The sequence below is a fragment of the Fringilla coelebs genome, assembly GCF_963513975.1.
Source record: "Fringilla coelebs genome assembly, chromosome: 8".
Classification (NCBI taxonomy): domain Eukaryota; kingdom Metazoa; phylum Chordata; class Aves; order Passeriformes; family Fringillidae; genus Fringilla; species Fringilla coelebs.
This window is the reverse complement of record NC_140066.1, coordinates 12,929,753-12,954,495: the sequence shown is the minus strand read 5'-3', so window position 1 is coordinate 12,954,495 and position 24,743 is coordinate 12,929,753. Positions and strand designations below refer to the sequence as shown.

The 24,743-nt window shown below is 45.0% G+C and overlaps 1 protein-coding gene across 1 annotated transcript; it reads left to right on the top strand.

The window, feature by feature from the left end:
* The first annotated feature begins 7,745 nt into the window (after nucleotides 1-7,745).
* PPIF (peptidylprolyl isomerase F) lies at nucleotides 7,746-16,147 on the top strand. Its single transcript, XM_084210566.1, has 6 exons — nucleotides 7,746-8,052; nucleotides 10,090-10,120; nucleotides 10,972-11,060; nucleotides 13,170-13,266; nucleotides 13,993-14,068; nucleotides 14,463-16,147. Exons 1-6 carry the CDS (start codon nucleotides 7,864-7,866, stop codon nucleotides 14,596-14,598), a joined length of 618 nt encoding a protein of 205 aa, XP_084066692.1. The 5' UTR covers nucleotides 7,746-7,863; the 3' UTR covers nucleotides 14,599-16,147.
* The last annotated feature ends 8,596 nt before the right edge of the window (nucleotides 16,148-24,743 follow it).

The window sequence follows — 24,743 nt, the reverse complement described above, 5'->3', positions numbered from 1 at the left end:
GCACTACCCATTCCAGTGAAGTTTTTAAGGATAACATAATAGAACAAAGGTACTGTGTACATTGTAGTGAATCAAATAGTATTTATCCATTTCGGCCCATAATTAATAACTGTTTTGGTTTTGATATTCTGTTTTCCTGGAAGCTCCCCAGAAGTGTCAACAAGACATAGTGCAAACTGACTTTGGTACTGTACAGCTGGAAGAAAGCTCATGATGTCCCTAAGTACTGTATATTTTTCAAGCTTACTTTGAAGTCTGCAGAGGCTGCAACGATCCTGAAAGTGGTATTTCTCCCAGATGTCGCCTGAGGACCCCAGAATAGGTAAGGTGTGTGTATACAGTTGATGCTGGTGTCTCCTGTCCCATGTCCTGGCAGTGTGTTCTGTGTGTCATGCACTCTGCTTCCAGAGAGCCACCTACACGAGTATCTGTCTGTGACTTCTCTGTTAATCCGCATGCTGATCACTTGTTGAACAACTTCAGAACGAGCTTATTTTCCTGCATTGCTTCTCTGCTCTTCCTCATCAGTATGGATCTCTGATTCATGTTCTTTTGTCTATGCACATTGTATTCTAGTTGCCATGCACGTGACCATGCTTTTTACAGGACTAACATGTTGAAAACAATTAGGAACATGGAAGAGGGACAGACCCCTTGTCTCTTTTCTGTTTGGACAATGGCGATGGGTGTCCTGTGCATAGAGCTGTTTGCTTTCATTTAAAGTAACCTAGTCAGCATATAAAACAGCTGTACAACTCTCACCTGATATTCTATATATAATTCTTTAATTTGTTATCCTTCTCTCTTTCCCTTTAAAATTAAAGAATGTGGTTTTTGCATTTGTATGTGTAATTAACCAGAATTCACTTCTTTTTTATCTGCTTAAATTCCACATCTTTACAAATCTTCCTGCATTATGAACTTCCAGTCATGAACCTTTCTTTTTTACATTTTTAATTATTACCAATGTGTCTCTTTATTACAGTTTTCCACTTTGTGTCACCAAAATCCTACTGACTCTTATGTAGGATATTGCTCCTAATGTCTGTCACTGCATCAATGCACTACTCATATTTGTTCTGTTTAAAAAGAACACAAGATTTTTCTTGTCTTACACAGACCACTGAAAGCTTCTGCTGAGATATCTTGTTTCCATCAGTCTGCAGAATTTTCCAGGGGAATATAAAAGTGGCCCCTAAGGAACCTGATCAATGATGCAATTTTGTTTGTAATGCAAGCAGCCAGCAATTAGGTCACAGCTCGTGCAGGCATTAGCACACAGCGTGGCACAGGTGGGCTGGCAGGTTGGTTTGCCATGTAGCTCATCTGCATTTTCAGGTACTCCTTGCCTAGACCATAATTGGTTTCCTACAATTTAAGTACAGCCTTCTGTTAAAACCCTTCCCTTTTCTGGACTAGATGAGATAAGGCTCTTTCCCCTGTCTGTTGAATATGTCTGCTTGGTTTGTCCAGTATCTTTCCAAATACTGAACTCACCATGCTTTTTGATAGATCCAGTCACACAGAGCCAAGTTAATGCTAGTATTTACTACTCCTAAATGCATTGGCTTCTCTGCATCTTTTTGGGGCTATTAGACATCCTAAGAGGTAGATTGAGGATTATCCGTTATGGTTTTCCCCTAGGTCAGAGTTATTTTTAATGGAATTTTACAGTTTAGACTTTCCAGTTTTTCCATAGCTGTTTCATGATGTTGGTTGTTTTAGATTTTGCTGAAAATATTCTGGCACATTTAATTTGTCACCTTGGTCTCATATGAAGACATTGATTATTGTGAACACAGAGACAGGTTGCTAATTTTAAGAAATTTTAACTAGTTAAACACTAGAAAAAGATAAATATAATTTTTTTTTATATTTTGGTTTGCAAAAATAATTGAAATTCCCTATATTTATTTAATAAATGCTGGAGTTGAAGTCTGAGTATATTTTTAATGCATATTTAAATTTATTCAATTTTTTTATATTTCAAAATTATAATCACTGCTCCCTTTCCTTACTTCTGTGTTTCTCAGAATGTATGTTTTTAAGACGTGGAAAAGCAGTGAAATTTACCCATTTACACATCTGGTGAGCTTCCTAGTTAGTGACTGGCTGCAACACCAGTTCATCACGTGAAGTCATTGAAAATATATTCCTTCACAAGAACTCCTAGCAGTTCTCCTTTCCAAGTTATGCATGATGGTCCCTCTGGGAAGAAGCATGGCTTCTATTTTCACTATCAAACTGATGGCAAAATGTGCAGAAGTGCCACTGAGTCAGAGAAGAGAATTTCTTATCCTTAGCTTCAGAATAATTCAACAAATGCTTCATTATCCAGAGATGATGTTCTTGGACTGTAAATGTGACACATGTTAATTTGCATCTGACAACTTGAGATCTCAGCTGGTGGCACATTGTGTATTGAGGTGATGGCCACATGCAGTTATGTCATACAAGTACGTCATAAGGTTCCATGCTAACTCATGTAGTACTGCTTTTACATGCTGAAAGTAAGCAAAGCTTTCAATAGGGAAATGGCAAAAAACCAGAGAGAAATCAGATTCTGTGTGGTGAGGTTTCTTCCAGCAGAATTGTTCATTACAGAATAACTCGTGGAATTTTAGAATTAGTTTAGAGCAGACAGGATAATTCATCTTGTACAAGGTACAGAGACAGCTGTTACCTCAAAGATATGCTATACAAAATGCATATTATATCTATATTACGTATATAAATATAGGTATAGATTTATATTATATATATCTCTATATATTAGATATATACTTAAAGATTTGGACACAAGACAAATGCAAAGAAAACCCAAGCCTTTACCAGGCAGCTGATTAAAGCTCCAGTCTTATCTTACTCATACAGCATGAAGTATCATGACTAACCAATTCTTAAAGTATTTCTGATACTATTCCATAATTACTTGTTCCTCAAAGCAGAGGTGGCAAATTAACTTAACTGATCCCTGTAAATTTCAAGTTGTGTTACAATTGAAATTTCTGTGGTTTTAGAGGTAGAAGGGCTCCTGTAACTCTTAATACTGCTTTTTAAGTATGCAGTGTCTCTTCCACCCACAGGCAGAACCACCTACTGATGTCCTGAAGATTTGTGAGGCCACTGAGAGTAGTAGCTGCATTTTTCCTAGAATCTAAAAAGAGGCATTTTAAATGTCCTAAGTGCTTTGCCAGGCTGTTGTGATCTATCTGTTGGCAGCTGTTGCAGTGCATGGACAGTGTTCTGGGGCACTGCACAGAGGCACTGTGACACATCAGCACCGGGCTGCCATGCATTATGCAGGGAGGTTGAGTAATGAATTCCGGGCAAGCAATGTCACTCAGAAGTTCTGAAATGAAAATGCTAATCACAGCTGCAAAGAGCATGAGTGGATTGAGGTTTTTCTTGTATGACTATTTGTAGGTAATTAGAATGAAGTCATGTGGGGAAACTGCTCCTTTAAGTACAATGTGTGCTAGAGAGAATGTTCACGTAGTGAGCTGAGTTACTACAAGTTCCTAAGAGGAAACCTGGATCTGGGGAAATATTTATTAGCATTTTTTCTTTTTATCCCTAAGTGTACCTATGTGGCCACTCTACGCCCTTTGAGCTGTTGTATAGTTTAATTTCACACTGCAATCACTTAGTGTAATGGAGGTGTTTCACCATCTTCCCACTCCAGTCCCCATTCATAAATAAATGCATATCACAGACACAGATCACAGAGTTCCTTTCCAGCTCTTCACTCATCTTCTAGCTTAGCCAAAACCTTGAAAAAAATATTAGGCTGAGCCTTTTGAAGTGCCACACATCCAGGCTCTACAAGTGGAGAGTGGAAATGCCCACTGCAAATTCCTGCTCTCCTCACTTAAAATCAAGCTGAGTACCTGTATGACCTCTCCTTATTCTAACAGTCCTGATTAGCAGAGTCCTTGAGATAACCATGTCCCATATATGCATTCATTCTTATGAATGTCAAAATCAGTATTGTGGGAACTCCCTGCATCACAGTATCAAGTGATGTTCCTGTGCAATGCACTTAATGGTAGATTGCTGCAGCCTGTATTTGAGATTTTATTGGCATGGTTCAAGTACACAGCCCAATGAAGAGCATATCAAAATGGGCCACAGACCATTCTGAGTTCCATGTAGTTGCATTCTTGCAGTAGATAGATTGCAAAATGCAATCTTATCACATCTGCCAACAGCATCAATCCAAGATTAACAATTAACCCACATTCCTGTGTCACAAATGAGTAGACATGCAGCTGGAAAGTTAGAATCAGGAATGCATATCACCTTTTTATCTGTGCTCTGCATTTCAAGATCTTTGAAATCAAAATTCCCAAATTTTAGGTCACCTTTCAAGCACTTAGTCCTTCTGTTTTTTTGGAAGAGCCACTTGACCGCTCTTGTTGTTTTCTGGCTGTCTTGGCACAGTGGTGGTAATATTTAATCAGTTACTGAATAGCATTTATAAAGACTTTCAAGTTGTAATATATCAGCATGAAATTCTGTCATTGTATAATTCAAGGTTCTTTTTCCTGTGCAGAAATTTCTCTGCTACAACGTAAGAAGGGTCCTTTGGTAGGTGGTTTTTAAAATTTAGAAACTAATTTCAAAAGGGCCCTCCTTGTTTCTCCATCTCTAACTTCTATGTAACTTTGGGGGAAGGGAGAGAGGATGATGAAACCTGTAAGGGCGGGTACCCATATCCACAAGAGCTCTGCTGAAGCAGCTCTTTTGACTTTTGTCTGTTCCCCTGCTCTGTTGCCTATCTAGTTTAGTGTGGGGTGCACTCATTTTCCAGCTAAATGTACTTATCTCCCTGCCACATGTTGCAGAGCTTCAACAATGAACAAGTCTGCAAATGGATGTGTTCAAAGCTCCCCTAAAATCATATCAGTTTGCAGAGCTAGCTCTAAGCCTCATTTGGCAGTGATATTGCCAAACTGCCTTTGACAGTTTTTGGAGACCTTTTTCTGTCCTTGGAAAGTGACCTCTGTAATTCACAAGTTCCTAGTCAAGCTGTCTGAATGAGCTGTAATTCATCTGACTCTGCAGGAGTAGACCATAACAAGTGATTTAGTAGCTCTGTTGCATAAACCTAGAGATAATAATTCAGTCCATATTTTCAAATACAAAAATCACTGCTGTTTTGTCTTCTCACCAAGGCCTGCAAATGAGGAAAACTCTGTTGTTTGCTCTACCAAAGATGCCTGTGAACTCTTCTGAGCAAAATAGTTCAAAGCTGTTTCACTGTGTTTCCTAAGTGTGAAACAAGATGGTATTTTCTTTTGCTCATCTTTTGTCTTGTTTATTAAATAATAAATCCTTCAGAGCCAGAACTGTCCGTTGTTCTAGCTATAAATAGAACAATTTTGATTTGGGCTTCTAGTGACTACTTCAATTAAAACATTATTAAAAAGGAGTGAGAGGTTTTTTACTAGAAAATTGGTTGATGATTAGATTAACAGAAGTCAAAATTTATCAAATGGAGTTGAAGCTGAGAGGATATGACAAGCTATGCAGAAGTGCTGATTTAGCTCCTATTTAAAAACAAACAAACAAAAAACCTTAAGGTTATTGGTAAAGAAATAGAAAATACCAGCATGGCACTGTATGCACAAAGTAAGTCATTGTTCATCCTTATCTTGAATACTGTGCAAAGCTCCTCTTATCCCAAAAATCTGTAAAAGTGGAACAGCTCGGAGAAGGATAATCAAGATGATCCAAAGACATGGAAGAGCTTTGTTATAAATAATCATTGAGTTGGCTGTGACTCTTCAGTCTTGAAATGAGAGCTGTAGGTCTGTACGACAAAGATAGATACCAAACAATTTGTCTCCTCCAGCACAAGAAGTAAGGCACATTGATGAAGGCAATTGGAGCAGTATTCAAACAGATTCTTGATGTTCTGAGCAGCAGGCCTGTGGAAGGGCAGCTTCCAGTTCGTCACCAAGGAAGCTGCTGATTTAAAACTGGTCCAATGAGTGGATTAGTATACATGGGAGGAACAACAACAACAGAAAAAAGATGGCTACATACCAAAGTCAGCTCAGGAAGGTCTCTGGAGTGAAAGCAGTAGCAGCTTGAAAAAATACTGGCCTATAATACACCCCTCTCCCCCATTTTCACTTCTCCTTAGGCATTTCTGTGGACCCTTGGGACAAGATGGACCTTTTGACATAGCATTATATGGTTTTGTAGTTACAGAGTGCTACCTACTGTAGTTATCCCTACAGCATCAGCAGTTAAGGGTCTCTCTAGAGCATGTGCCTGAAAAACGGTGTTGGTCCAGGATTTCTCAGTTGTTTTTAATTGTACATTATAGTTCTGCCCTGATCTTTGTGGTCACGGCAGTGCCTTAATTGACAGCTTTCTGTCAATTCAGTGAATGTTACCAACAAAGGCTCTTTTAGCTGCTTGACACAAAGAACTTGGGTGGGATCAAAAGTTGACTATTCCTCACCAAGGGGCTTTGTATGATTCTGTTATACTGTATTACATTGCTGCATTACTGTAAACTTCATTAAAATAACTCTAATTTATAATACAAGAAATGTTGTCATCTTATTGCAGGGGTTCCATACCCTTGTCTCCTAATCACAAAAGTTTTGTATCTTCTTGGTGTTTTCTGGCATTTTCAGAGCACTGACTCTTTCTTCCTCACAAAGTAGCTAGTTCCCTTCTCAACCAGCCAGCCCACTCTTTTATAGCACTCTTCTTCTTAATGGTTACAGCTGTGGCCTGGTAAAGTCAGGCCTGTTCCTAATCTTTGATAATTGGCCCTACTCCTTAGGGGTAAGATTACTTTCTACACTGTCTTTATTTTCTTATATTCTATCCCCCTATAAAGAAATGAATCTTGCTTGATTTTCTTTTTTTTCTTTTAGACATCTTATGGCATTAAGAATTTGAAGAACTTTTGGAAGTACTTATACCTGAAATCAGGGTGGAAACTGGAGAATTCAAAGTAATATCTAAAAAGTAATATCAATACGTACTGAGTACTTTCATCCAAGTTGCTAAATTAAGAAAACTTAAAATTAAAAGTGTTGTTATTTTCATATAAAACATGAATGATATTTCACTACATTAAACCGGGACTGCTGTTACTCCATTCTGTAATCCCTCGGGCAGGTTTGCGGCCCAAGTGCAGGCGGGCTCTGGAGCGATGCTGAGCGCACGGCCGGGGCTGCTGAGCGGGGTGACTCAGGGACACCCGCCTCTTTCGAGACGCGTCAGTGCCGAAACTCCCGGGGTGCTGTCGGTGAGTGACGGGCAGCCCGTGACTCCCGTGTCCCCGCCGATCCCAATTATCCCGCACCTCTGACAGCTGCGCCGCCTTCCCTGCCACGGTGCTCTCCTGAGCCATTGTGTAGAATGATGAAATTTTAGAAACTTTCCCGTCTCTGTTGGTCCCTGGGGTAAGGGGGCTGTAAGGCAAAAAACCACCCACACAAACGAACAAACGAGACCCCCAAACAATCGCTGTGCAATGGTGGGCGGGGAGGAGGCAGCACTGCTGAGGGCAGCCGGGGTGAGCACGAGGGGCCCTCGCTCCCCGCGTTCAGCGCGCTCCACCCCGGCCGGCCCGTGGAGCCCTTCAACCGCGCCTCCAGCTTCACCCCGCCTTCTCAGCCCGCTGGGCACGGCCCGGGCCCCGCGTTCAGCCCGCTGGGCAGCCCTCAGCCCGCGCCGCCCCAGCCGCCATCTCGCCCTGCGCTGCTGCCGCTGCCGCCAGCGGGCGCTGCGGCGCCGCGGCGGAGCCCATAAAGGCCGCGGGGCAGCGGCGGTGCGTCCTTGTGTCTGTCTGCGTGTCTGTGACTCGCCGCGCCCGCTCTGCCCGCCCGCGGGATGCTGGCGCTGAGCGCCGCCCGCCGCCTGCTTCGCCCGCCCGGGGACCTGCTGCCGCCGCCGGGGCTCGCCTGCATGTGGGCGGCCGGTACCCGCGGCTGCAGCGGGACCGGCGCCGGCTCGCCGAACCCGGTAGTGTACTTGGACGTGGGCGCCGACAACCAGCCGCTGGGACGCGTCGTGCTGGAGGTAGGGGCGCGGGGCCCAGGGGACGGTGCTGCGGAGCCGAGGGCGGCCTGGCCCCGGGCATGGCGGCTGGGGAGCGGGCAAGGTCAGGGCGGGCGGTCAGCGCCGGCTTCAGGGCCCGCGCGAGGGCACGCGCACCCCGGTGCGGGCGGGAGAGCGGCCCGGGGGATGGCGGGGCTCGCCCGCCTGCCGGAGCCGCTGCCTGGCTGCCCTCGGGGCTCCTGTCCCGGGGCGAGAGGGCGGTGGTACGGTCCCTCCAAGCGGGGCGGGCTGGGCTCGGACCGGGGCTCTCGCTGTGCCGCGGCCCGCCTGTGCCCGCGGCCGGTCCCTAAGGCCATCCCACGGCACGGCCGGGGCGGAGGGCACGGCCCTGGTGTGGCTGGGAGCCTCGAAGGAAGGTCACTTGCTTAGTGTGTAAGCAGAAACACTGAACAAGAATGAACTCACTGCTGTCGTGTACCGCTGGCTTGAGAGGGGTGAGCGGTGTCCCAGCGGCACCGGGGTCCTTCGCCTTCCGCCGGGGGCTGCTGCTCTTGGGGCCCGTGGAGCCCTTCGACCGCGCCTCCAGTTTCGTCCTGTGCTGTGCTGGGCGCTCGGTGTGTGGTTCCTGAGGATGTCAGTTTCCTCAGGGCTGCCTCCTGGAGCCCCCGGCTCCACGTGCAGCAAAAGGCACCGCGCTACTGGGGGCAGCAAGCTCCAGAGCCCGGTACCAGCGGGCTCTATCCGTAAAAATCCCGTCTCTGAAATGCTCGGCCATGTAAAGAAGGCCTGAGGAGGAAAACTTATGTAATCTCTGTTCTTGAAAAAAAAAAGCGCCGTGAGCACCGTGTGCCACGTTACGCGCATACGACCCTCGGGCCGGGATGTGCCTCGGATAGATGCGTTGTGTATGGGAAAGAGTGGGCTGTGCTCCAGAATCACGCACTGGAGAGCGAATGAAGCTCTTAGGAATGCTGCCTGCTGAGGGAAGTCAGTGTGGCCTTCTGCCTCCAGCACCCACCTTGGGTCTGTATTTGTAGAATTTTTTAAAAATATAATTCATCAGAGTTCTCTCTAAAAGAGGTTCCTTTGAGAGCAGAGCCCGGAATATTTTTATTTATTGTTAGTGTTAGCATATGAATAAATTGGACTGTTCCAGCTGTTGTGCTCTCAAGAGGTAGTATTTCAGAGAATCATAAGTTAAAAATATTCCTTTTCATTAATGAAAAATCTGGGTGGTATTTTTTAAAAAATAGCATTAATGTTCCTGTATTTCTTGTTGTAGCATTTAATTTCTATGCTAAGGTTTTTTAGTGTGCCCAGTTTAGAGAAAGTCTGAATGCATTACAGCATCACCTTGAATCTTTGGCTGAGCAGTGGTGATCTTCAGCTGCAAATTATAGCCATCCAAGAAGAGTGGCCTATGCAAGGAACATTAAATTCTTCCTGCAGCCATGCTGTTTCTAGGTATCTGCTGCTGGTCACTGTCAGGATGTCCAGCTAGGTAAAACTTTAGTCTGGCTGGTATAGCCACTTTTGGGTCCCTTTTTAAGATTAGTAAAAAGATGTACAGTAATCAAAATCAGAAGTTTTCATTGGTTGCAATTGTGTATATAACATCATAAGTTGTTTTTGATGTACAATTTCTGCTCTTCTGTTTCCTTTGCCTTTTCTGTCATTTTCAAAGGCTGGTTCTGTGCAGGGGCCGGCTGGGGGAGGACTTTGGTCTCTCTAGTTGTATCCAAACCATGATCCTTGGGGTCCATAGTGAAGATTCTTCTTAGGTACTGCTCAATTATGTATTGTTCAGTGAAATCATTAGACACTGCTCAGGTGGCTCTTCATTAAGTGGCTGAAAGTTTCATTGAGGGGATATTTTTCATTGCTGGCCAAATGCTTGGAAAGTTTTGAGGTATTCATGGAATTTTGGATGCCTTGTGTTTCAGATAACTCACCACTTTGGGAGGAGGGTTCAGTTGTACCAGTCTCCCATGTAAATGTTTTTTTATGTACATTTGAAAAGGCTGACTTATGAATTTGTCTGTTGTTTTTTTTTAACAGCTGAAAGCTGACGTGGTCCCAAAGACAGCAGGTGAGGCAGCATCTTCAGAATTTCATACTTAAATGCTTAAGTTGCAGACTGTGATTTTCAGGAATGAGAAGGTTCTTTTACCCTTTACCACTGTTTTTTCATGTTCCATCCCCATTTGTTATATGGAGAAATATGACCGGAAGTGTTAGTGAGGAGATGGAATTTGTTATTTTTCCAGGTAGTTTCATTTTGCAATTTGCACCAAGATAGTACAGTTCATATATTGGGTTAATGGTGCTGAGTAAATATGTTTAAACCACAGTAGCTGACATTGAAATCAAACCCCAGAGCAAATGGGGAAGGGCAGATCAAAGGGGTCTCTTTCTTAGAGTTTCCAAAGAGTATACAGGGTTTTATTTTTCTGGTCACTAGCTGATTAGTGAATTAATTTTAGAAAGTTCTTGTACTTTATCATTTGTTTCCTTCCTTATCTGATTATTAGTGGTTCTGGGAAAAAATTGTACTTTTTAGTTCCTAGTAGACAAATATCCTTAAAAAAAGACATAATCCTCACAACTGCCATAAAGAACAAAGGCATAGAAGTCAGAAAATGAAACCTGTGACTACAGGCAAAGGTGGGGGGAGTTGGGGAGTTGGAGTCACAGCAAAATAGAAGGGAGATGAGATGGAAAAGACTTATGTTTGTACCCTGTTGTGAGGCTAAATAAGCTTTGTTTTCTTGGCTTTATACCAGGGGTTTTTTAAAGTATGGAAATAACTGATAGATTGATAATACTTTAAAGATGCAATCAAGTTTTTGAAGTGTATAATCTTGGGGCATGGTTAATCCAGTTGTGTTTGTATTGCCACATATGATGCAGGATATAATACTTTATGCTTTGTTTCCACAGAAAACTTCAGAGCTCTTTGTACTGGTGAGAAAGGATTTGGGTATAAAGGATCCACTTTTCACAGAGTGATTCCTTCATTTATGTGCCAGGTAATGTTGGGGGTTTGTTAAACTTTTAAATTAAATTTATTTTTATATTATTTACATATTTCTAGATACAGATTAGTAATAACATTTGAAATGGCTCTGCTCTAAACTTTGCTAGGAAAACAACAAAGAAGTGACAGCATGACTTGCATTTCTGATCTTTTTGCAATGGCTGTTGCTTAGCTCATCTTTTGTACAAATGTAAGTTATGTGTAGATGGTCAGAAGAAGCCTGTCTGAAGGCCTTCTGCTGTGGTAGAGCAGTGTACTTTAGTGTGGGGCAGAGCTGACGACATGGCACTTGCTTGGGAGAAGCAGTTGTGGGTAGAATGACAATCACTTTACTGTCCTCTGTGAGCTGACAAACAATGTGTCCATTCCTTATTCCCAGTAGAATAATCTGTTCACAATAAACAACATGTTCTAGGTTTTTTTTTTTAATGTCTCTGTAATATCGAGGGGACAAGGAAACCAAAAGGGTTGGTCTGGGTTGATTTTTGGGGTGATGCATCTAAGATGGGTTTTGTTTTGGTTTAAAGAACAGATCTTTTGAAATTCTGGACAACAGCCCATGCATCTTTTTACTTAAACAGTAGCAACTAAAATAACAACAAAGCCTCTTTTTGTACTGTGCTTTGCAGATGAGCAGGATGGAGCTGCTGTAGTGCATGAGATTCCTGGTGGTCCTCTCTTACCTTAAAAAAGGGTGCATTTCAACAACATTGCATTGTTGAATGGCTTTATAAAAAATCTGAGAAAATTTTAAGAAATTTTGAGGGGTATAAGTAAGCATGCTTCATTTGTTAACTGATGAATGTGATAGTCTCCCATCCTCAATTATTTTTTAAGCAAAAAACACATTTGTTGGAACAAGAGACCATAGTTGTATGACCTATTTTTAAGAAGAAAAAAAGGGACAGGTATGCTGTAAAAGACCTATTTTCCTGCCTTTAAAATGCAAACTAAGGTTTTGTGATACTGACAGAGGGATGGAGTTTAGAAGTCTTTCTGGGATGAGAAATACATTAAAGAAATACAAACCCTACTCTGAATTTCATCACGAATTTGTGAAGTTCCCTGTAAGTCTGTTCTGCTTGCCTGCCCTGCTTTGGCCCCCAGATGGACTGGAAGTGAGGATACTAGATGGTTGATTGTGGTACGGTGACATAATGAATTGATGTTTAGGAATTACTCAGAGGTCATTGCTGAAGTGCAAATACTGTCATAGGTTTCAGCAATTTTCAAGTGAGAGAAAAGAGTAGTGACTTCTGCACTTGTTGAGATGGATTGTTAATGTGATTCAGGCAGTTGGTATGGCCTAATTGAGGGCCATCATATCCGGGACTCAGCAATTCCATGGCCCCACATGGCATGCAGCACATAGCTCTGGCACTGCGTGGGAGTAGCTGTGACACCACCTGAAGGAGGTTACTCAGGGTGACAAGGGGAAGCTGAAGGTCACATGCAGTACCTGCTGTGTGTGAGTTGTCTCTGGCACAGGTGGTGTCACTCCTGTAGAGGAGATGGCATGCGACTGGGAGCAGTGGTTAGGAGCCGCCTCCGCGAGTCACCAAGGCTGTGTTTTTTGTTTAAACCGGTTTTTTGTGTTTAACCTGAGGCAGGTGGTCGCATCTCTTCTGGCAAGCAGCATGGAGTCAGCTAACAAAAGTTTAATAGCTGTGGTGTAACAAACAACAAAACCTAGAAATAGCAAAGGGTAATAATGGAGATCCTGACCAGTGTTTATACCTGTTGGAAGAAGGGAGGGGGAAAAAGGAGTTGGGAGGTCTTTGAGGTTTTGAGGCCTTTGAGGTGTTCCTTAAAATTACTGCTGTTTGTTGCATCACTTCTGGGAGAAAGGCTGGTAACACAGAGAGATGGTTGTAGGAGTTAGGGAGAACATCAGCAATATCCGGGGCAGAAATCTACTGTTAGCCTAAGTGTACTTTCATCTGGTTCTAAATTGAGTGGCCACGTTCATCCTTAACCTGAAGAAAATTTGTTAATATTGTCACTTTTAAATTGGAGCAAGTGTGTGTATTTGCAATAGCATTACATCTGATATGAAATAGTCCGTGTGTGTTAGTAAAGTTAATATCTTTTTCTGTTTCAGGGTGGTGACTTTACAAATCATAATGGAACCGGTGGAAAATCCATTTATGGCAGTAGATTTCCAGATGAAAATTTCATACTTAAGCATGTAGGACCTGGTAAATAAACATTTGCTTTTTACCTTCTGAAGACTATAACCTATAATAAAGCATTGTTTATGAAGATGTAGTTTAAAAAAAATAAGTTTTTTTAGATTTGTGGGTCACTTGGTAATTACAAAAGTATCAAAGAAATTTAACAATGTGTTGTCCCTGGCATGTGCTTATTTGTGTGGACTGCTCTACAAATATATGCCAGCCCATAAGGGGCTTTAAAATTGTCCAAAGGTGAAATTACTGCTTTCATAAGTCATAGACTTCAATTTTTACTTGAAGATTGCTGCAGAAGTAAAACAAAGCAATCTGGAATTTCTTATTTAGTAGGTAACACAGGTATGTCCTTTTAAACTCAAATTAACCCCAGAAAAAGCAAAGGAAAGCTATACAGAAGAGAATCTAATTGAATTCTATAGTCTCTCTTTTTTGCATTGTTACTTCCTTGTCCCAGGAGGCTGCTGCTGTTGAACCACAGGAGAGGTTAGCTGGTGTTAATTGTGTTCAGGGCGTGTACAGCTAATTATGTTACTAACACTGTTGCTCTGGAACCAAGGGAGGCTGGGCAGGAGGGAATAATCCAAGGCAGGAAGTTGGCATTAGAAATTATTTGGAGATACTGTGAGACTGTCACATCTTCTGTCAATCTTTAATCTAAATGTGCAGAGGAGAGTGGTCTTGTGTGCTGCGTACTTGTTACACCAGTCTAACAAGCTGCTGCTGCTGTTCCAGGTGTTCTTTCAATGGCCAATGCAGGGCCCAACACAAATGGATCCCAGTTCTTCATTTGCACTGCAAAAACTGACTGGTAGGTTCTCAGCCCTGCAGATTAACTTCATTAATTGATGCCTGAATCTGAAGGGTTTGGGGTTTTCTTAGGGATTTTTTTATGTTGCTTGTGGGTTGACATTTTTTGTCTGTTTGATTGGTTCTTTGTTTTGTTGTTACTTATGGATTACTTCATTCCAATGGAAAATAAATTGGTTTTGTTACTTGAGGGAGGAGGAGCTGCTAACAAGGCTGCTATCCCTCAGAATGTTTCTAAAGTCCAGAGCTAAATTCATATTATAAAACTTCGTGTCACTTGAAGGGCAGTTGAGCCTTTGCCACAGAGTTGGTCAGCAGGTGAAAGCTATGAAGATCTGCTAACACTGTCTTTATGTTGTTTTAATTAAAAGTGCCTTTGTGTATTTGTTTTACAGGCTGGATGGAAAGCACGTTGTTTTTGGGCATGTAAAGGAAGGAATGGACGTAGTGAAAAAAATTGAGAGCTTTGGTTCCAAGAGTGGAAAGCCCTCCAAAAAGATTGTCATTACTGACTGTGGCCAGCTGTCCTGACCTTTTGCCCTACCCTTCATGACAACTTGGATGCTGTGAAAAATGAATCATAAAAACACCCAAACATTTCTTATCTCACAAGTAGCACCTATGGAACCATGTTTTTTACTTAATTTGGTCCAACTTTTATACTTATATTGAATAATATTGATTAAAAGCATAAAATAGTTACTGAAGCATGTTGTAAGTGCACCACCATGGTAGTCACATTGGTTTGGTAGAGTCCCCTTGTGTTTTGCAAGAAGTGCTGAAGTCACCCAGGGTGTACCTGACTGCAGTGTTGATATTGTCCTTAGTATTTGGATGTTTCAGCTGTTAGAATCGGTGGTGGAGTTGACAGCAGGGGTTCTGCAGTTGGGGGTTAGGTATAATTTGAGAAATGTGGTGTTTCCTTTGGTGCTAATAAATTCTTGTTCTGTTGTTTGTCTCATCATTTTGAAGCAATACTACTGATCAGTGCTCAAGGCTGTCTACAACAACCCTGGCATTTTCTTTGTGTCTCAGTTAAATTCTGTCCAATAGGTTTAATGAGCAACTGTGGGTTTCTTAAAAATTAATTCTGGTTTAGTCTTACAGCCTCAGACTACTTTTGAAAAATAAACTCTACCTTACATGCTTCAGTGGAGCAATTTGATTTTGGGTTAAGTAAATTGCTTTAGGTTGAGTTGGGCTACTGCTGAAGCTCTACCTGGCAATAGGACCTCACCTCAATCCAGCCAAAGGATCTCAGGACTTTTATTATGTAACTGTGAACTTGAAGTGTGCTTCTGCTCTGAGATCTGGTTCTGTGAGGAGTACAGCTCAGTTCTCAATATATGTCCTATTTTTGTACTTTGAGAATATAATCAGTATAGTGAGCTTGCTTGAGTGAGAAATAGGTTTGATTGCCTTTCTGTCATGTTGATCCTATGAAGTCAGCCCAACTTGGGTATTACCTGGGTTATGGTTTCTTCTTATGCATCATCATCAGTCAGAATTGGTCACCACAGAATCACAAGGCCTAATCAGTGCAGCAAAATGGTTATTGTTGGGGTTTATGCACGAGAAAGAATTGAGCGGCTCAGCTCAAGACATTTCATTTGTATAAAGCAGGATGTATGTTCTATGTGGCATGCTTGAGCAGCAACAAATGCTGGAATCTCACACCATTGCCTTTGAAATCACTAAGGCTGTAAAGTATCAATGATTGTGGGAAAAAGCACATGATTGTTTTGTGCAATAATCTCATTAGAGAAGAGAAATAATGTGATGGCTTTCTTCAAATGTGAATTTATTTTCATTGCAGGATGATAATATGAGGGTTTAAAACTATTTTGTACTGGATGTTTTTTGCACTGGGGGTTGCACTTGTGTGTGCAAGGTAGTATTTAGAATGTCATTTTGCAAAAAATGGAATTGAAAAGCTTTTTATTCTTTCCACTGCAGCTGCTTAATGTAGTATTTTTTAAATATTAAATTGTGTTGGTTTGGCTTATTTCACTTGGATACCATAACAGTTTTTTGTGTATTCTCTTAATTTGTATATGGAAATTATTAAATACACTTCTGCCACAAAAAATAAGTCTGGTCCTTTCTTGAAGGCAGGAATAGGAGAAGCTGAAACCTCTTGGGCTTACCTGGGCTGTTCAATGCTGTTGATTTTGTGATGGGTCTGTGTAGGGGGGTAGAATGTAAGAAAATAAAGATAGTGTAGAAAGTAATCTTCCCCCTAAGGAGTTGCAGCTGGGCCAGTTATTAAAAATGAGGAGCAGGCCTGACTTTACCAGGCCACAGCTGTAACCAATGAGAAGAAGAGTGCTCTAAAAGAGTGGGCTGGCTGGTTGGAAGGGAACTGGAGTCAGCTGGCTACTTTGTGAAGAAGGAAGAGTCAGTGCTCTGAGGAGCTGCCCACGAGAAACACCAAGAAGGTATGGAACTTTTGTGATTCAGAGACAACAGTGTGGAACCCCTGCAATAAGGTGACAACAGGTCTGATCTGCTGGTATTGAGAAGCCATGGTGTCATTCAGATGCAGCCAGCAAGAGAGGGGGTGATGGTGCATTGCTTTGCCTCTCTACTGTGATAAAGTATCTGTCCTACCTGGTCACAGCACTCTGTGTGTCTCGCTGCCCAGCCTGGTGACAGCACTCGGTGTCCTGCTCCATCCCTGTCTGTCACTGTCCTGCCGGGTCACAGCACTCGGTGTCCTGCTCCATCCCTGTCTGTCACTGTCCTGCTGGGTCACAGCACTCGGTGTCCCGCTCCATCCCTACCTATCACTGTCCTGCCGGGTCACAGCGCTCGGTGTCCCTCTCCATTCCTGTCTGTCACTGTCCTGCCGGGTCGCAGCACTCGGTGTCCCGCTCCATCCCTGCCTGTCACTGTCCTGCCGGGTCACAGCACTCGTGTCCCTCTCCATTCCTGCCTGTCACTGTCCTGCCGGGTCACAGCACTCGGTGTCCCGCTCCATCCCTGCCCGGCCCGGTGACAGCGCTCGGTGTGCGGGCCCCGCTGCCCGCCAGGTGGCGCCCCGCGCCCGCGGCCGGCCCGGCCGGCCGGGAGGGGCCGTGCTCGAGCCGGGGTCGGGGCCGGGCGGGTGCCCGCCGGATCCCTGCGCCGCCCGGGCTGCGCTGAGCTGCCCTCCCGCCTTCCTGGAGCCCCAACGCTGCCACTGTGTGTCTTACACCCCGCTGTCCCTCAGCTCCTGCGGGATGAGCCAAATTCGTAAAGCGGTGCCTTTCCCAAGCGCGGCTGTACATTGCCGTGAGCAGTGGTTTACTGATGGAAGATGTTGAAGCTGAGAGTATCGTCCAGAACAGTTTTTTGGGGAACTAGTGTTTAGAAATCCTGCATAACTCTAATAGGTCACAGAAGGCAGAGGTGCTTACTATGGAGAAGTGACTCTGAGAAAAGCAGAGGGATGGCAGGTGTGCTACTGCCATTTATCACCAGGATGCTTAGAATTAATATTTGTACACTGTCAGAGAGGTTGGCGCATCCACACTGCCTGTGGAATGAGACTGGGGCGCTCCAGGAAAAGAGCCTGCAGAGAGCTTCACGTGGCTACCACTGATGTGCTTCCAGAAGCAACATAAGTAAGAAAGCACACCCTTAGGTAAAGTGCAAGTAAATATACACAGAAAAAAATGAGTTTATATTTCAAAGTTGTTTCAACAAACTCACAACTGTTTTTGTTTAGTCTCGTGTTTTAATTATTTGTTCCAGACCTTCTGCTTACATAAATTGCTTTCTTTGGTGCTAGACTGAGGCTATGTCTCTTTGTTTATAAAGTTTAAAGGCTTTGAAGTCAAGACACTTGAGGTAAAAAGTGTTGTTCTCTTTTGTAATGCTGTATACTCTGTTGGTAGTAATATATCAACAATCAGAACCTCAAAGAAGTGAATTACTGAGGGTAAAAATCATTTAACATGATATTTCAAGGCCAATCTGCATGTCCTGCTGCTAGCTGAGAAATTGTAGTTGGACAAGCACATTCTACCCAGTTTAGAGGTAACCAGGCTAAAAAGCCATTGACCTTCAAGTGAAAAACTTTCAAATCTTGACCTGCAGATTTCTTAACTGGGTCTGACTGTTAAAAACATTGTATGGACCAGTTGGTCGCAGGTGAATTTTTGCCATGGATCTTCACAGCCCAAAACATCAATTTGTTGCACTATTGAACTGGAAACTGAATCTTGGCAACAATTGTCCTGAGCCTTGACATTACTTCTCCAGTACCAGCTCTGATTTTTCCAGTAAAGCTCTGGCTATGTCTTTTCCTTGCTCTCTTGCCTCCATTTGGTCCCTACATCTGTTGTGGGGCACTGTGGCCACCCACAGCCTGCACCTCCTGTGGGTGAGCTGCCAGACCCATGGTAGAGATAAGAGCCACAGCATCAGGAAGGCACAGGTGCCTCTCCCATGGAACTTCTTCCCCTGGTCCTGGCTGAGGTCTGGGAGCCCCACATCAGGGCTGTGCTGTGCCTCAGGATGGCTGAGCCCCTGCCTCATTCCCCAGTTCTTCATTTCCATCCTCGTGGGAGGGCTCTGAGGACACTTTGCTTGTTGTGAACAAAACTGGTTTCCCAGCAGGAGCCAGCTGGGTGAAGGGAGACAGAGGTGCATTGATATCAGCAGTGACTTTTACTTCTCCCCAAATACTCCAAGAGAAGGAGCTCTAGCTCCAGCACAAGTCACTCATGATGCCCTGGCAGGGTGGAGAGGAAGGCTTGGGGGAGCTGCAGGACAGAAAGGCTGCTCCTGGAGAGGCAGGTGATTCCCTGTTTTCGGAGGTGAACAGGAGCAAAGAGGTGCTTTTTTTACTTTTGTCAGAGCTGAGGCCAAGGGCGTCAGGAACTGGCGAGGGTGTGATTTAAGAGCTGTGGGGTGCAGGAGAACCTTCACTGTGAGCTCTAAATGGTGTAAGAGGAAGGGAGGTAACTGTGAGGTAGGAGAGGGATCTGGTTCTGTTACAGAACTGAATGCAGACGAGCTTGTTTGTCTGTAGATGCCATGTCTACGTGAGAAAGATTTGAGGGACCTCACTGCAGAGTGTTGTCAGTACCTGTTGCTTGCTCTGTCAGTGGTGAAGATGTCCTGCAGCATAGCTGAAATAAAACTACTGGTGGCTTTGGCTTGAGTGCAGTGCAATCATATCAGAGCATAATGCTGACTCAAAGTGTTTGTTATTTATTAGCTGGTTAAGTGAACAAACCCCTAAAATGCGATCATTGCTTGGATTCATAGAGTTTGAGAAGAGTGGAGGATAACTTAGCCAGAGGCACACCTCCTAATCTCTCAAGAATTCAGCCAAGTGGTCTGGTCCTGAAGGTCCTGGGAAAGAGCAGTATAAATGAGCAGGTAACTGAACTTCAGGCTCTAGAACTGCTGCTCCAGGCTACCTCTCCCCCCGAGGGAGCAATTCATCATCTGGATTGGAGGCACTCCATGCGCCCTGCTTGGTGTTAGCCTGTGTTCACTATGCAGATAGATATTTTTGGGGACTAAAACTCAGACTGTGTGTAATTGTCAGCTCACCTCCAGCAGCAGTTGCTGTGAGTGCATTGGGGTGTGTGTGTGGGTGTGTGTGTTTCAGCAGAGCACCTGCTTAAACACAGGGCTCCAGGAGGGCTTCTCCAGGTGTCCTCCCCCATCCTCGCAAAGCACAGCCACTGCACCTGTGAGTGAGCAGCTGCAGGGTGAGGGGACAGGCACAGTGACCTCCCTGGGTGGCTGCTCCTTGGGGCACCTCCATGCGGAGGCAGGGCATTGCTGGCACCCGCTCTGGCACATGCTGGAGAGAAACCCTCCTTCACCTGGTGGGAGGGAGCAATGGCTTCATGGCTGCCTTCATTTCTTATTTATTTGCAAGCCACATTTCTTTTCATGACCACATCCTGGCCCTGCAGGTCTGAGGTATTGTGAGCAGGTATTGTGTCACTCTATCCTTCCCTGACAGGTCACTATTTTTAATCACCCTTGAGAAACACTGGTGTGAATTTTCATTCCTTTTTACCAGCCAGGACAAAAAACCACTTAACTAGGGAAAATAACTGACTGTGTCTTTAAAATGGGGTCAAGGGGAAGTTAAAAATGTGCAGATACAGAGGTTTGGGGAAGGGGGGTGGGGGAAATTTTGTCACCGTTCTCATTTTCACTCACCTCCTACTTAAAATTCAACCAGGAAGGTAGGCAGAAGAACACAACAGCTGCTAAAATTACTAGGTGGGAATCATTTTTAGCAGGCACAAGAGTCTTGCGGTTTTCCTGCTCGCGCTCTCCCCCTCCACTCCTACCTCATCCCCAGCTGGTTGCACTTTCCTCCCGAGAGGCTTTCGTGTCGCTGGTGTCTCTCGGACAGCGGCCAGCCCAAGGCAATCTGTCAGTGATGTGTGGCAGCTGCCCCGCCGGGACCGGCCCGAGGAGGAGCCCTGGCCGCGGCTCCACGGCCCTGGGGGGACTCGCTGCTCCGACCCCACCACTGGCACAGCTGACACGAGGTCCTTGGAGATGCAGAGGAGTGCGAGGAGGAGGCAGCAGCTGCTAGTGTTTAGGTTTTGCCAGAGCAATAAATTTTGCATTAGTACTAAACAGTGCATGCTCCAAGTTATGCAGTATCTTAGGGTTTTTCTTCCCTGAAAAAAGTCAGTGTTTGGTTAGAATTTTATTTTTTTGGAAGCAGCGTTGCTATTAACTTGATGGTTGCCAAGGCAAAACAAAGTGCGAAGTGTCCTTTGAGAAAGCTGCGTGATTCTGTACATTAGGAGCTGGAGGATGCCAGCACGCAGTCTCAGCCTCGCAGCCTCTCACAGGCTTTGCTGACTTTGCCAGGCTCCTATAAACGCTTTTCTGCATTTTTTTAAAGCACATTTCCTTACCTAAACTGCAGAAGCTCAAGCTTTGCATTCCTTGGTCTGATTCTTGCTTGGTAGGGGACCGCACATGCACAGCTCAGGGGAGGAGCGTGCAGCGGCAGCGAGGAGGGCTGGCTGGACAGGGTGGAAGGGTCACAGCCCGAGCCAGCACAGAGCTACACCCAAACGCTGGCCGCAGCGCGGGTCCCCACCCCGAGCTGGCCATGACGTGACAGAGCTGTTAACCCACTAACCCTGGGCCCCCTGACTCACTGCTGGATGCGAACAATAGGCTGGCCCCGAGCACTGGGGAAACAATGCCGATTGCTGCCCGGCTGGGTGTCGGCAGCGTTGGTTAGCGGGGGCTGACAAGAGAGGCCTTCGAGATTACCCTTGGGTCTGTAGAGGCACCTCGCATAGAGAGCTGGGGCAAATTTTGCAGAGCACAATGTGCGTACTCCACGTCAAGCAGTTCCTGGCTGGAAGCCGCCTAAAAAAATATCCCTTGGCTTGGATGCCTCCCTCCTTGCTCTTTGCTTGCCACCGCCCTCTCCCCTTCTGTGTACAGCCGGTGATGTCGAGCAAGGGAGAGAGCTCTGCCTCGACTCCTGCTGTGAGGCCACACAGATCAGTCCCTGAGTCACCGACTACCTCCGCCCCGCAGGACAAACCCGGAGAAAGCTGCCAGTCAGTTCCCTGCTAGAACCTGTGGCCGTGACTGTGGCTGCCTGCGGTCAGTGCGTCGCAGGCAGAGCTTTGTCGGGCGCTGCGAGGAGAAAGCGTGCTCAGATCGCCCTCTGAAAGCTGGACTGCCCTCCAGCACCTCCGGAGCAGCAGTGCGCTCACAGCCCCGGCAGCGCCCCCCGAGAGGCGCTGGGGTAGGGCTGGATGCAGAGCGGCAGACTGTCGGCCCTGCAGGTCCCCAGGGGTGCTGTGACATGCAGGCTGTGGCCACTGCTGCCTGTCCCTCCCCAGCTGTGGGGCCAGGCAGCGCGGTGTGCTCAGCGGGATGTTGTGGTGGCAGTGCTGGTTGTCACAGCGAATGGTGAACACATGGGCTGCTTCTTGTGCTTTCCTTACTTGGGCATTGGGATGCCTGCAGATGCACGCCCTCTGATATCCAGCTGGACTTGCCCTGTAGTGAAGTAACTCCCCCAGCCTGAAGCAAGAGCACACAATTCCTTTGGCTGCCCGTAAATCACCAGCCTGAAACCACATCTTAATACCATCTTGTTTCCAGTCAGCCCAGCAGTGAAATGCAGCAGTGAAACATAAACTGCACTCCCGGCATGCACAATGTTTGCTGACCATTCCCAGTTTGTGCCCCTCATGCAGTAGCTGTGCCCCCAGTGGGGCTCAGGGTGTCTGCCTTCAGCCTCTGCAGGGAGTCTGCTGGCATGTTTGCAGCTCTTGGACTCTTGTCATTGGCACATCTTTGGGAGGCAATAGTGGATGCAGCTCCCCTGGCTCTGAGCTGTGCTTCCACATCCCTTTGGATTGCAGGCATGCTCCTCTCTGTGTAAGGGTGGCTTGTCTGTCTGAAACCATCAATCCCAAATCACTGAAGCTAAAAAAGGTGCAAGGATTTAATATGTGGAGGAAAAAAAAAATCCACTCAGAGAGTTAAATGCTTTCCTTTGACTGCAGGATGAGCAGGATCACACAGAGCTTGAAGACTTGAAGAGTGAGACACAAAATGGGAGATCACCAGTGGATTGGCTGTCTCTGGGGTGGCTGCTGTTACAAACTACTTGTTGGGATTTAATATGTCATGTTGGGTCAAGGCAGAGCAGTTCATTTTTCTAGTGCTTTTATTAATTCTGTTTCTTTGGCTGTTGTTTTGAAATTAATTGTAAAAGTGGTTTAATGCCCCTGGATTTTGTAAAATAGTATTCATGTGCACAGATTAAGTAGTGCACAAAAAAAGGAAACTAGATGTTTCTTTTAGTTTTAAGGATGACTTCATTTCTGGGATGAACTGGAGGATTGTATGATGGATAGTTACAAAAAGCATAGGAACTGGTGTGGGACAGTGGGCGAGACAATCACATCTTGCTCTTCTCCACCTTTTCAGCACCATTCCATTCATGACAAAATGAAAGGGAATGGTTTTTTCTCTTCACAATAATATGAAATAATTTTCCAGAAACCATCCTGGCCCAGATCGCCTTAAGCAGAGTTATAAAACTGCATCTGGTTCAGCACACAATTCACAAGAGATGCCGGCCAGACTGTACCCTGACAGCTGGCTGACATGCCCTTCCTGTGGGGTCCTGCTGAATGCAAACCCAGAGCCATGGCCAGCCCCTATTTGTACAACCCCCCTTCTTGGCCACGCTCAGAAATGGGACTTTTGCAGTTTGCAGGTAATGCTTCTCTCTGCTGTTATGGCAGGGATTGGTTACCTCTGTGGGTGGACAGCACAGCAGCATTTCCCAGATGTTGATGATATTTTTACTCCTATTTAATTACCTGGCCCAGTTGATGAAGTTTGTCATCTCCTTCCAAAGCTGTGGAGGGGGGCATGTCCACCCACCCCAGCACAGGAGGGAATGTCCTTTGCTGCCGGTGTCACACCTGAGCTGCATCAGCAGCACCCTGCACTGCGAGGGCAAAATAACATTCTCCTTCCACCTTCTGTTTCATTGCTTTCTAAACTCAAAACACAAGTGAAATAGCAAGGGTGTCAGACTGAAGGGAAACAAAGCTGCAGTAACCTACACCAGAGCGCCAGGTGGGTCAGTGAAACAAACTTGGAAACTAAGGGTTCAGTATGGATGCAGTACAATGGAATATAGAAGAAAATATTTTATATCCATAGGAGAAGAGTTGACACATTATTTAAGGAAAAAACCATTGAGATAGGCCAAACCAAAATGTACTTCAGGAGCCATGAAAATTAAAAAATGAGAGCAGCGATGCATTAGCCTGGAGATCAGCTGTGTATCTGAACCTGCAGCTGCAGAGGAGACACAAGCAGAGCACACAGCTACCTGCAACACTGCAGGGCTGTAAAGCTTCCCATCCCCACGTCCCCATTTCTCCTGCCAGTGCTGGCTCACAGGTGTCTTCACACTGCCTGAGCTATCCTGCTTGTCTGCAGCAAGGGGCTCTGCAGATCTGAGTGTAAGCCTTTCCCTTTCTTCTGCCTGCTGGAGCTGGGAGGAAGGCATGGCAATGAGAATCTTCCAGCATGGTTGGGGGTTACTCTGGGAGCTGGGCTGGTGGTTCCCATCCAGCTGACTGTCTTCTGCAGTGGTGAGTGTGTCAGCATTGCCTCCCAAGCCTTTAAATATAACTTAAACTTACAGCGTGAGGGTTCTGCCTTGCTTTCAGCAGGATTTTGGGATTTTGCAGCCATTGTTATCCCACCTAAGAGAACTCAGTTCCTTCTTTTCCCCCTTTTGGGACATTTGGAGCATGACCCATCCCGTGTTTCCAGAAGCTGCTTCCTCAGGAATGAAGCTGACAGTTTTTCAATGGCTACTTACAGCCTGCAGATAACATAGGTTTGTACCCTGTTGTTCTTTGAGAGCAGGGCCCCTCCAAGAGCAGGCTGAACTCTGTATCAAGGAGTCAAAGGGTTAAAATAATATTACCCAAGTGTGTCATTGCTGACTAAGGTCCTGGGCTTAACAAAATCCCAAATTGTTCCTGTTCCACTGATGTAATTCATTATCCTGAATTTTACCCTTTTAAAATTATTTTAGTACTCTTGTGTCAAAGTCACAGCTTCAACATGTATTCTTTAGTTGTTCTCTCAAAACCTGGCAGAAATATGAGTTGGATGATAAACCAGTCCTGATCTTGTCT

Bases quoted from the DNA above. Each gene is read 5' to 3' on its own strand.
- PPIF (XM_084210566.1), top strand. From the start codon at position 7,864: ATGCTGGCGCTGAGCGCCGCCCGCCGCCTGCTTCGCCCGCCCGGGGAC. The intron at 8,053-10,089 runs GTAGGGGCGCGG...TTTTTTTAACAG, and splicing joins TGGGACGCGTCGTGCTGGAG to CTGAAAGCTGACGTGGTCCC. The intron at 14,069-14,462 runs GTAGGTTCTCAG...TTTGTTTTACAG, and splicing joins TGCACTGCAAAAACTGACTG to GCTGGATGGAAAGCACGTTG.